Source organism: Rhineura floridana, chromosome 9, assembly GCF_030035675.1.
Source record: "Rhineura floridana isolate rRhiFlo1 chromosome 9, rRhiFlo1.hap2, whole genome shotgun sequence".
Lineage (NCBI taxonomy): Eukaryota > Metazoa > Chordata > Lepidosauria > Squamata > Rhineuridae > Rhineura > Rhineura floridana.
The window spans coordinates 39,984,352-39,998,139 of record NC_084488.1 but is presented as its reverse complement, the minus strand read 5'-3'; the positions used below and the strand labels follow the sequence as shown (position 1 = coordinate 39,998,139).

The 13,788-nt window shown below is 38.6% G+C and overlaps 1 protein-coding gene across 9 annotated transcripts in view; it reads right to left on the bottom strand.

The window, feature by feature from the left end:
- Positions 1 to 13,788, bottom strand: part of SORBS2 (sorbin and SH3 domain containing 2) — a 128,058-nt gene that overhangs the window by 101,871 nt on the left and 12,399 nt on the right. For all 9 annotated transcript variants that reach the window (XM_061585106.1, XM_061585107.1, XM_061585112.1 and 6 more), the window contains exon 4: positions 13,603 to 13,727. In XM_061585106.1, the coding sequence (XP_061441090.1) occupies positions 13,603 to 13,727 (125 nt within the window). The remainder of the gene's footprint in view (positions 1 to 13,602; positions 13,728 to 13,788) is intronic.

Below are 13,788 nucleotides of genomic sequence, written 5' to 3'. Positions count from 1 at the left end.
TCAATAAACAGGTAATCTGACTGGAAGCAACCTAAAACTCTTACCTCATACTGATTCGTACTTTTTAATGGGAACCCTTTTTTAAAATATGAAGTCCAGAATTTTCACAAGGCAGAAGACTGACTATAGCTGATTGGCTAAAAAGGAGGAAAACCTTTTTACTGTTGAAGGCAAAATAATGTTAGCCAAGTAGCACTGGTGGTGCTAGAAAACAAAAAGAATGAACAGGTGTGCCACTGAAAAGTGAAGCAACCATGGAAAATGGTCATCAAGTGAAAATGCAAGACCAATGTAATCTCTAATGCAGTTTAAAGGTATGCAGCATGTTTGGATCCAACCCTAGAGAAGGCTGGGTACACAATACAGAAAATCTGAATGAAGTTCCTAAATAGTTAATATAGTGTTTCTAACAAATTATCATAAATATAAATAAATGAGTATGTCCATGCCTAGTTTATAAAATCTATAATGGTGTGAACAGGGAACATGATCTGGATATCACTCTTTCACCCCCCAAATTAGAAATGTATTAGAATGCAAACATGTAAATGTGGAGTTAATTAAACCATTGGGTTATTTCCAATGCTGTACATGCAATATTTCACAGATGAAATGGGACTTCCCCTTCCTCAACCGTCTGGAAGAGTGTTTGAAAGTTTGCAGGGGGCTGCAGGAGGGATGAGAGGAGGAGAAAAGTTATGTTGCGCAAGTGGAAGTCTGTTGCATGAACATTGGATACAACCCATAATCCTTGGGTTTTTAAATAATTTTTTTTGTTTTAATGTGCTGTAAACAGCTTTGAATTTTTTTGTATTAGGAATCCATACATTTTCATTACATAAATAAAATGCATATTATTAAATAAATAAAATATGTGGATCAAAGTTGCCATCTTGAAGTCGTTACTCTGAAGTCACTCTGTCAATATTAATATGGCTATAATAAATGCAGTGGCCTAAGATTTCAGTCACAGGAAAGCAATGGTGGGGGACACCTTCCCCAACCCTGTGAGCCACTCTGTCAATCACCTGACATCACCATGACATCAGGTGATTCAACTTCAAAGTAAAGAATTCGAAGTGCCCTCTAAGCACACTACCCATTCTTCCTTTGCAGACTAGCTTGAATTCAAGTTGTGGCTGCAAAGAAAGAACAATTTGGTGTGCTGTTTTTAATTTGATGCCTTTTTCTACTGCCTTCCATGCTGACAGAAAAAACCATCAAATTTTTAAAAGCTCTCCCTATTCCACCCTAGGCTCCTTCTGGAATGAAGGGCGGGATAAAAATTTAATCAATCAATCTTTTTTAGCCACAAGTTTAAGTTTCTTGCACTAGGCCAGCTCCCTGCTGAAACTAAGCAGGGTCAGGTCTGGTCAGTGCCTGGATGGGAGACTGCCTGGGAATCATATGTAAGCTGCCTTGGGTTTCAATCATGAAAAGAAAAGGCAGGGTATAAATGTGATAAATTATAACATATATGTCAGGCCCAGGAAAGGTGGGCATTGTTTGCCCAAAATAGCCTGGAGGGTCAACCTCTGAAACCTGATGGGATAAAATTAAGCCTGTGGAACAAAAATTCCCTACCACTGCAGTAAACAATAATCATTCACCATGAATGCGCAGATGTCTCCCACTCTGTTCCCTAGTACAAGAGGGAGCAACAAACCATTATCCATGTTTATTCAACCATCAAACCAAGGATTGTGGTTTGTTTTGGTTCAAGCAAATCACAATGTGAAGCCAAACCATGATCCACGGTATTAGGCAAAATTGCATGCAAACGTGTATCTCAGGATAAATTCATACTAAAATGCTAATGAATTTTCATGATGCCTTTTTTTAAAAAAAATTGCAAACTGATGTGCAGAACTGTGGAGTACTGAACGTAAGATTGGAAAATGAGAAATCAAAATTGACAGATTTGCCCATCCCCAATGGAGAGTTCTAACACAAACTATATATTGTTACCTCATGTGATCTTTTATGGTATATGAAAATAATACTATTACAGTAATGATTTTACAGCATGATCCTATGCATGTCTATTCAGAAATAAATCTGAGTTCAGTGCAACTTTCTTCGAAGTAAGTGTAAGGGATTGCAACAGTAAACTCGCAAATTACCATAAAGGTTTATCCTTTTATTTATTAAATTTTTATCCCAGCCTTTCCTCCCAGAGGAACCCAGGGTGGCAAACACGTCAGTGATAAAATAATTAAAAATATATCTAAAAACTAATCATTACAGAGGTGGGGAACCTCCAGTCCGTGGACCAAATGAGGCCCACCAGACCTCCCCATGACATCATTTTGGCGAAAGCACACCGACTTCCCTACACCTGATGCGATATACGACACTGGGTGTGAGGCAGGTTAAAACCTGGCTCAGCTGAAAGTGGGTTTGCAAGCTTCACCGATCAGTTTTTTGGTGGTGCCTGCAAAGCCCTATTGCTAGGTGCTCCACAAGATATCACTCTGAAAAAGGTTTTGCAGAGAAGCCTCTTTCAAAGTACTGTCTTGCAGAATGTCTTTGCAGAGCACACTATGCAAGACCTTCATGGACAAAAATGTCAGCCAACATCATTGTGGTATCTCCTTACCTGCCAAACTTGGCCCACTAGAAGTGGAGGAAATAACTATCTGGTCCATTGGCCAGATCCAGTGCCTCACCCCTCGTTTATTGCTTCAATCCAAGCTACATTTTCAAATGGTATGCTATGGAAAGATCACTGGAAAGGCTTCTGAATTAAAATCCAATTCAGGTCCTGAAGAGTAGGGCTACTTGCCAATACAGAGCAAATGCAGACCCAGCAATGCACCACCCGTCCTTTCATTGATTTATTGACATACAATATTTATAACCCACACTTTCAAAGCGGTATACCTACACAATTCGAATAAAATCAGTAAAAGCAACCATAAATTCTTTATATTGTGCAGTATAACTGCACCTGAATGCCGAAGATGATGACTTTTAATTCAGATTTTTTTTTACTGTTTAATATAGGAAAAGCTCCAGAACATCTTCCCCAAAACATCTTTACCATCACTGTACCAACAAGTATACATCTATAGCAGATTATGAACAAACCTACTAACCATGTTCTGTAACTGCTACGACACCAGTCATGGCACTGCTACTGTCACTTATATTGGATGTAATATAGAAAGTGTTCCCTCACACTCCACATTTTCACTTTTTAAAAAGTAGTAGTAAAGTCACCAACGGTACTAATCTGTTGTGAAAACTCTTTCTGAATTGCCCATAACATGGTGAAATCTGGTATCTTAAAGCCCTTTAACATTGTCATTTTGTAGGATATAGTGATATAGTGCATGAAGGGCATATTCATATGGAATTATCATGATGTGAGAATGCAAGGTAAAGGTCACTTTGCTGTGATTTTTCTATGTTAAAAAGACATCTTCCTGAGACTACTACTTGTGAATAAAAACAAAAGTGGCATTGGATTGTCTGCACAGTATCTTTATTCCAAACTACTGCGCTGAGATGTATTTACCAGATTGCTTATATGGGCAATTAATATTAAATATGTGGATACCTATTATAAACATTGTGGACAAGAGTCTCAAATTTTAATATGAAGTTCATAAATGGGTGCGAGATTGATAGTGACACCTTATTGCTGGCCTTGCTTCAAAAGAACAAGACATAATTAAGAATCTAAGATGAAAAAGTGAACTGATTTTTGTTAACACACAAGAAAGGACAGCACACAAAATTCAGATTTTGAAATACACACACACACACACATGGGTAAAAATACCTCTTATTTTTAATTGTTAAAAGAGCCATGCTCAACATTTTAAAATCTGGTTGTTGAAAGTTAGATGTACAAGTTTTTATTGATTTTCAGTCTTCCAACCGTGGAAGTAGTCTAGGATTTTGAGTACCTATATTTCACTGGGCCCCTCAGTTACGTCTGAACAGCTGCATGAAAATATGAGTTTAAAAAAATCCCTTTCAACCTTCTATAGTTTCCCAAGCTCTACTTTTAACCATTTAGGACAACTAACCATAATTCAGTAAGTGGTAACACAGTATGTCACATAAGGCTTGGCAATTTGGCGTCTTGTGCTTCGTTTTAATGAAAGTAGAAATATCTCTTCATCCGCCGCATGTTGCGTGTTCTGCAACACATCACAGATCTGAGAACTCCCTTTATTTCACACAGAAATCGCATCTAAGAAATATTAGTTGTACATATATAATACTGCCATCTTATCTCCTTCACAACTAGGAGATTTTCTCATTAACCACTGAGCTTAAATAGCCACATAGGGGCCAATGAAAAATACAACTTGGAGGGTGGGGTGGGGGATAGAGGCAGGTGGTTGCTTAAAACAACAGCACAAACACTACAGCTAGTCATGGCTCTAAACGTAAATCCATTCAATGGGAATTCCCATGCTAATCCTAATGTTTGTGTTAGGAATAGGCACCACACTGACATGAGTTTCTCCATGCAATGTCAGAGGTCCATGTGGTAAAGTGTATGCTATATAATGACCCACACATAAAAGAAGCTGCCCCATTTGTGTGTCTTTTTCTGAAGCTCCCACACAAGGGAAACTAGTACGTGGAGACCAGCATTATGTAACTATTCTTTTACTGGAATGGTTGCATTTTAATACCAGTATGAATCTGTTCAACTCATATTTCCAGTTCTGGTAGAATATGGGGGGCCTGAGTGAACTCTTCTATAGGGTGTGCCCATTATGTATACTTTCTATCTTCCCAGAGCTGAGCTAAGAACCTAGTTTCAAAAATACAAATCCACGCATATTGCTTCAAAACAAAAATACATAATTAAGAATCTAAAAGAAACACTGCCTCAGCTACACACCTCTGCATGCAAATATACTGCATCCTCCACACATGTGGTTTCCCCTAAACATGAAAGCACACCTTAAATTGCTGTAGATAGATAAAGTGGCATTTAAACTATCATATACATATTAACCAGCAATGGTTCATGCTGTTGACACACTCCTTGGTGCAAGGATAAGGGCATATCCTTATGTACAACTACACAGGGCACTTTCCACTTGGAAGCACATGCAGTCTTGTCTGTGCACTGACCTAGAACATGAACAGGCTCCTCATTAGGATTCAATTTATGCGCTTTCAAATTTCTCTCAAAACTGTAAGTCTGAAATATGTTTTGTTTTCCCTTTTTACGAAGATATATAGCATGCCTCATATTTGTCCCTTTCCTATAAAAACATTTAAACCAAAGGGGTAATTAATTCAATTCTTTGTTTTCACTCAATTGACACGTTGAACTTTCCTTAGATCTGTCTGGCAAAAGGTGTCTAATCTTGTTATTAAAATAAATCCACAGAAAACTCAATTAAATTCCCATCAGTGCATTACATACCGGAGACACAGTCTAAAACTTCTATTAGAGGGTTAAACAGCTGTTAATAAGCTAAAGGATGGGAACCAAAACTACATTCAGGTATTTTCTCTCAAACTTCACTGCGAGTCTACCAATAACTTCTATCAGGGCTGGCCCAAAAGATGTTGGACGGTGCCTGAGGCAGTACAGCAAATGGCACCCCCCTTCTGGTCAGTGGGCTTTGTAGTCAAGTTATTTTGACACTTGAGAAATTGCCACAAGCAACTTGCCTTTTCAGTAAAAATACAGTAAATTAAAATAACAAATCATTTGCTGCCCTTTCGTGACACTCAAAATCAGCTACCTGAGGTAGGGTTGGTGCTGACTCCCACTGCAATACCTTTGACCCAAACCAATATGCAAAAATATCAGGTACTTAGTAGATATTCTGACGCACTTGTCAATGCAATTTAAAAATGGAAAGCTTAAGGTTTAATTAGGGCCAAGTCAATGACTGGATGGATGACCTTGAGAAACTTACTTGATTTTACTGAAATTGTGTGGAATTCAGTAAATTCTCCTATAAGCATCCCACTGAAATAAATGATAGTTCTATAGAATTTCTTAGTGGACTTTGCCTTTAGTTTGGTAGTATAGCTACTTAAGCCTATTTTATCAGAAATTGTAAGTTGCCTTTATTTTGTGAGGATGTGAGCACGTCATCACAGATTAACATAATATACATATTCTGAGCTTTTTGGGGTAAAGTGTTGGAACTCCCTATCTATCTGCTTACCAAAATGGCTAATCCATAATGGTACCAAGAAGTGAAGAAAAAAAATGTCAGTGGCTCCTATGTGAGACTGCAGTGAGATCCATGAGTTTTATAGGCCATCTTGGGCCCACAGACTTGAAATCAATTCCACACCATACAATAAAAGCAGGGAGGCAAATAAGGCACCTGAGTCAGATATGTTTCTTTCCCTCTTTCTTGGGCAAACATGAGCTGGGCCTTTTTTAAATCAAGAGATTGCCAAAAGAAATGTTTTTACAAAAGCTGGTGACATTTAAAGGCTACTAAAAGTAGCTCTTTACCGGAATGCAAATCTCCAGGAGATTCAAGTAAAAATATGCCCACTTGCTTTTTCAGCCACCTAATGTACCATTTTTACTTATTCCAGTTTCTCAGAGGAGTGGCAGAATGTTGAAGAATGCCCGGCTCCGCTTTCTGTCCAAACTAATCACCCCTTGCTCATTTAAAAGCCCCTCTGCAGATTGGCATATATGCTTTGGTTGCCTCCATCTTCCATCTTGGCTGGGATCCAAACTGTTCTATGGGATTTGGACTTTATTTTTGAAACTGAAGTCAGCTTCCAAAGTTGTTTGCTATGTCGAGCCAGGTCTATTTTTATTTTTTAACTCTGCCAGTTTAATGCTCCCCCTTGGGCACACAGAACAGGTTGAACAGTTCTTTGGATCACTGCCTTTTATGTTTTGATTCTGTGGATTCAAGACTGCCCTACCAACTGTCAGCTTTTCTTTTGATTAATAAAAATAGCTGTACTAATATTAATATAGCCATAAGAATAGTTTACCTTTCCCATAGCTTCATCTATATAATGATTTAGGATAACTGGTTTTTTTTTTTTTAACTTAACACGTTTCTATAGCACCGTTGATGAGACCTGATTTCAGGGTGGTGTATAACCAATGCAGATCCTAAAACAATTATATTAATAATCCTCATATCAACCCTGTGAGACAGTTGTATTTCTTGGCTCACAAACATTAAACGGCCTCCTCTCCATATCATCTCAATCTAACAGTGGCATCTGTCGAGTCATTCGGTCAGAAAGAAACAACGACCATACTGTTACTCCTCCTCCTCTGATACATCACTCATCTAAGGATTTTATTTTTTGGAGTTGGACTCTTTATGATGAATTTTTCCATTAGACAAACCACACTGTTTGCATTTTGTAAAGTACTCTGTACACCAAAGGGTGCAATAAAAGTTCATAGTTTATTTAAATTGCAGGGCCAAAGGCCAACACAAAATTAATTAATATATCATGTACAACAAACTTACCATGTTAAAATTTATAACTGAGTTTAAAATAAATTCTATAAAGGAAAATTTAAAACATCATAAGGCAATGAGAATCTATGCTGATTGTACAGCGTCTAAAATTTAAAACTAAGACAGACTTGAACGGCAGCTGTTATTAAGATTCAGAATAAAATTAGCTCGTAGTTTCAAAGCTGCTAACACAAACAGGGATACCTTATGTGTCACGTCCAAATTTGAATCAGACATTAAGGAAATTACTTTCCCCACTTCTGTAAGAGATTCAGATTCATCTAAAAGCTTCTTGAGGAACATAGTTCTGGGGTCCTGATAAATTGTGCAATGAAGCAGTATATGAGGAATGTCCTCCTCCTTATTATATCCACAGGGACATCGTCTTTGATCTTTTGGAATTCCGAGGATTCGTCCCTCTCTGTCTGCATTAGGGAGAAGAAGCGTAGTGCAGTGAACGCATGCCTGAGGCTTTTGGGAAAAGGATACGTGAGGTATGGGGAGAGATAATGACCGGTCTTAAACTTCCCATACCATGGGGCCACTCTAGAGTTAGTTAGTGTTAAGTTATCCAAATACTCAGAGTGGCGGAAAACAATCTCACGTAATTTTTGATTAGGTGGTAATGATATAAAAACCTGAGGAGTTATATGATAACTAGATAATAGTTCTTCTAATTTAGGACCCCAAAGATTAGAGGAGAAGGGGTGGTTTAGGCACAAATTCAATAGTTCCTTGCCCGGCGACCTTCCAGCTAGTTTTGAGAACTTCAAAAGGGCAAGATGAATATGCGCTCCCAGGGGAGGAAGGCCAGTCTCAGCACGTAAGATGGCTGCTGATGTTCCTGGAGGGAGGGATAGTAAACGCCTGAGGAAATTTGTTTGAATAGTCTCTAAGGACAAAACAGTTTCCTTGTCCCAACCCCAAATTGATGCGCCGTATAAGACCTGAGGAATTACTTTAGATTGGAAGATTTTTAGAGCCGGAGGAATTAAGTTACCTCCTACAGAGCGATAGAACTTTAGAATTGCTCCTGCAGTTTTTATGGCTGTTAATTTTATGTGTTGCTGGTGTCTTTTCCAAGAAAGAGTGTCCGCAAAGTATATTCCCAGATACTTATATAACCGACATTGCTCCAACTGATGGTCTGCCATTGATCAACGATGTCCTTCAAATCTCTTACCAAAAACTAAAACTTTTGTTTTTTGGTAATTGATTTCTAGCTTTTCCTTTGTACAGAGTGTCTGTAAGTTTCTCATTAATTTTCTTAAGCCAATTGGGACTAAAGACAGGAGGACCATGTCGTCCGCATAAAACAACACGGACACCTTCCTGTGGCCGATAGATGGTGGAAAGTATTGTGGACCGGAGAGGTCAGATATGATGTTATTAATAAATAGATTGAAGAGAAGGGGGGCTAAGAGGCAGCCTTGTTTAACGCCCCTCCCTATTACTATCGGGCTCGTCATGTCTCCACTTTGGCTTACTCTAACCATAGCATTAGTATTAGTGTATAGGGCCCTGATGAGATAGAGAAGACGGCGATCTATGTTTAGATTATAAAGTTTTAACCAAAGAGCATTCCTATCGACAGAGTCGAAGGCTGCTGCCAAATCAACGAATGCAGCATATAGATGTTGTGTGGGTCCAATTATACTCTTTTTTGCCAGGAAGTACAGGGTTAGACAATGGTCAATCGGAGAAGATCCTTTTCTGAAGCCCACCTGTTCGGGATGTATGAGCTGGTTAGTCTCCACCCATTCTTCCAACTTTTGGAGTAAGAATTTACTATAAAGCTTGGAAGCCACATTTAGTAGGCTGATCGGGCGATAGTTGGAGGGTTTAGAGGGATCATTGTTTTTATAAATTGGTACGATAATATTGCGCCTCCACCCATCAGGAATAATGCCAGAGTCATTAATCCTAGAGAAAAGGCTTGCCAAGAATAGGGTCCACCAGTCCGGGAATTGCTTGAATAATTCGGGGGGGGGGGGAGAAAATCTTCTCCTGGGGATTTACCATTCTTCAAAGAATCAATGAGGATACTGATTTCTTTTGGCGTGACTGGGGGCCACAGAGGCGCTTTTGAAATATCGACATCCAATGAATGGTCATTGGAGGCTATCGCTGGGCAATAAAGCCTTTGGAAATGGGCATGCCAGGCTGGTGTCGGAATTCGATGTACATCTTGGGGGTTTAACGCACCCATCCCAGATTTAACTAAATTCCAAAACAGACGCTCATGTCTGTCAGAGGCCGTGCGGGCTAGCCGCTGCCAGTGGGCTTCGGCAAAGTCGGCTTTCTTTTGAATTAAGAGGGCTCTATAAGAGATCTTCATAGATTTGAAAAGAGCTTGGGACTGGTCACTTGGGTGTATAAGAGTCAATCTTAATTGGGCCTTCAACTTTCTTTTCCTTTCTTTTTGCAATAAAAGTAATAAAACTTACTGAAGATAGCAGAATGGCTGGACTTATAAAATGATCCTGCTTTTAGTCAAAGTCAAAGTCTTTATTTATTAGCCAAGGGCCATCAATTGTACAAAAACAGGACTTTTGAAACCTCCATGCTTTGACAAAGCTAAAAGACAGTAAAACATAACAAAAAAAAATCTTGCCTATGACTATAATTTAGTGTGATACTCTTAGCTCACTATTTGCAGTTTTACCTCCCCACTTTCATTGCTGAGAATCACGTTGGTAGTCAGTGATATAAGATTCAGCCCATTCTCTTTTAATAGCCAGAAAGGCTACCAAAAAACTGGCTAGATCAAAAATAATCTGATGGATCTGGCTTGTCAGCAAGACGACTAAAATATCCTCTCCACTCCAATCCATTTCCCCCCCCCAATCATTTCTGTGCTCCAAGGTCTCCACAGCTGATTGTCCACACTGGCACCAGCATTCTCCCAAGGGGATCCTTCTGAATCATCCCATGGTAAGCGCTGAGGGAAAGCTGTTCATTCTTGGCAAGATAATTGCTCTCTGATATTTTGGATCAGTTAATTTTATTATATATAAGGGTAGAGAACTAACATCCCATCTTGGGTATAGGGAGCCTGTTCTTTGGGTATTAATGTCTGCCAGCAGGTCATGAAAGTCTAGATCCATTATATGTTGCCTCACCAAATCTGTTCCTTTTTTCCTCCCTTGCATTAATAGGAATTCAACTGAAAATCCTACTGATATCATCTTATAATGATATAATCCAACCACTATCTGAGAGGCTAATCAATGCTAGATTTGAGAGATTCTGACTCTCTCCATAAACCATCTTAATCCAGTAGACTAACATCTTATTGTTAATAAGTGAAGTCAGCTTTGGCAAATTTGTTTCAGCTTGTAGCAGGGAAGATGGTGTACCATTTAGTACTTGAAAAATTTGTTCTGATGCATTGGTTTTGGACAGATTCAATCCTCTGTAAATCAGCAATACTCCAGAGCTATGCTCCATAAAGCAACTGTCCCACTACTTTTGCCTTATAGACTTCAAGTGCAGGCTGAATTAGCTGCCCTCCTCTGCAAAATAAAATTTAACTACTCCATCTGCTGTCCAACCAGTACATTTTCTGGCTTTTAGTTAGGCTTATGTCAGATGGGCATCCCCTCCCATTCACAGAGTGACCCCCCCAGGAGCTTGTTCAGTCTTGTGATTTAAGCAGCAGTCTCTAAGCAGCATGGCCATCAGAGAAGCCTCAGATGAAGTGTGAAGAGACTCACTCAAGATGTAATTAACACCCAATTCCCCTAGCCATTCAAAGTGCATACATACAATTCATTATCCTTCCTTTATTAATTCTATGGAGGCTTAGATAAGCTGTGATCCATGTTAGGCTGGATTTGGATGTTACAGAGAACTGTAAGCATACAGATGAGCATCTTGCACATCCGCATTTTGTGCTTTTGATGCAGTTAAAGAGGAACTCAACTATTTCACCTGTGAAGTAAGATCACAGTGTTCTTATCAAGGAAGCAAAATGGATGCATAATGGTAGGTCTGTGTATGTGTGTAAAGTACTTTTGTGTGCACAGTGCACATAGGTGTGGGAGAGAAGGGACTGATTTTCTTGGTCAGCCTCTTGCACTCAATGTAATACCACACCGTAGGGTCTCCTAACCTTTGGAGACAGGTTTTTAGGGTGTGTGTGGCTGTGGTAGGAAGGGATAAGTAAAAATAAAATCATGCACACATAGAACAGCACACATGGTCCTTTGGATCCTGGATACTCCATTTACAGAGTACGATACCTCCAAGCATTGTGATTCAAACTGCAGTTCCTATAGAACGTATGTTTCCAATACCTAGGACACAAGCAATAAGGTGCTCACTTAATAGACATCACATGCTCCTTTTCTCTCTCCATGGACTGAGGCAGCCAAAAACTTATTTCAAATCCAATAAAAAATAAATAGCAATATTGTTTTCAATATGATCACAGGTAGTTTTACCCAGGAACTGTAGCCACTACTCAGAGCCAGGTGAGTATACTATAAGAGAAAAAGGTTAAGTGACATAGGAAAGATCTAAAATAAAAAGAGAGAGAAAGAAACGTAATATACCACATTGCATTCTGTGGACTGTGCAGAAGGAACTGCAGACCCTTGTTGCATATTGTCTGAAGGTATCTTTGAAGTGTCTGGAGAAAGCCTAGGTGGATGTTGTTGGCTTTCAGGCGCTGCTTTATTATCAGAGATGGGAGCTATCTGAATGGAAAGAGATGCTTTGTGTATCTCAAGCACTGGGTTACAGGCAGGTGAGACAGGCCTTGGTGGAGTTGCCGATGCTTCAACAGGCACAGGCTGCTGCTGTATATGACAAGGAACACTACTAGATGCATTTCTTGCCCGAGTTAATTTCAGGGCAGAAACTCTACGTTTTTGAGATGGTTGCTTGTGGCCTTGGCGAACAGTAGTTCTAATGCCAGCTATTATTTTTGTGCTGTAAACAGAGGCCAGTGGCTTAGTGATTTTTTGTGTGTAAGACACACTAGTGTTAGATATTTTAGAATAAACTGCCCTCCGAAGAAACTCCTTGTTAGTACGGTAGTCAGCATCAGGAGATTTGTTTGTTTGTTTGTTTGTTATGAACAGGGAGTTAATTTCACTCTTCTTGGGTTTAGTTATTTCAGTTCTATTAAGACTCTCTTTCCTAGGAGGAAGTGGGGGTGCCTTATTTGCCAAAAGCATCCACACAACAAAATAAATATTACAGGAGAAAGAGAGAAAGCAAAACGTTAGCAGAAAAGTAAACTGAATTAAGACGTGATACAAATCTAGCCAATATCATCAAAGATTTTGAATGAGACCTCAGCATACTTTGTCATTCCAGATTATAACATTTAATTTTGATATTTCAAAAGCCATGATGCATATATTAATTCAGAAACCGTTGTGAGGTCAATACTGACCTATTAATAAGAAGCATTTCACACATACCCCCAAATCAATACTGCTGGTTATCAGAACTGCAACCTTCGAACTGCAGAGATAAAACTAACAAGATTGTCTATTGGATCCAATTATATATTTTTTAACAATCAAGAAGTATATTAATTTTGTTAAATAAATAAGTGTCAGTGCTTTTAACATTTCTGTCTACAATAATAGAAACAAGGGGGGGGCAGAAGAAGCATTTTAAATCATTTGAAAAAATGGATAAATGTTTCTAAATTAAATCAAACTCCATAGTTTGTGGTACTAGTATTAAACTGTGTTGCAGTTCTGCTAATTAGAGTACCTCTAACAAATGATAATCTGGTAATTCTTTTACCAATAAAGAATAAATATTTTTGAAACATGAAATATTAGGTATATTATTTGAGAACTAAGGGCAGTAACACCAAGGATATATTTTATTTATTTATTTATTTATTATTTCAATTTATATACCGCCCTTAGCAGAATAGCTCTCAGGGCGGTGAACAAACAATGAACATTGCGTAGCTGTGCTTTATGACTTGACAGGAATTCAATGCACAAGTGAAGCAACAGCTGTGCATCCAAAAGAGTATAACAATTGTATGTATAGCCAAAACAGAGATAATACTACAAGCAGATACAAGTAATGCCAGAAAATGGTCTCTACTTATTTTGTGAAATCACAGTATTCAGTTTTAGAACTTCACATAATCTTGAAAGGTGAATGTGCATATCTGCCATTTTACCTGAGCTGATGACTTCTTTTCTTGTAGATTTGGTCGAACACTTCGAAAGCCTTTTGCTGCAAGAGAGGAACTGCTAGTGTCTCCATTCAGTGTGTCTCTACTTCCATTGTTAAATGATCTCCAACCTTTTATGCAAAAAGAAATCCAAGCAAATTTATTTCTGATAAAGATTTGCTCTGATTATGT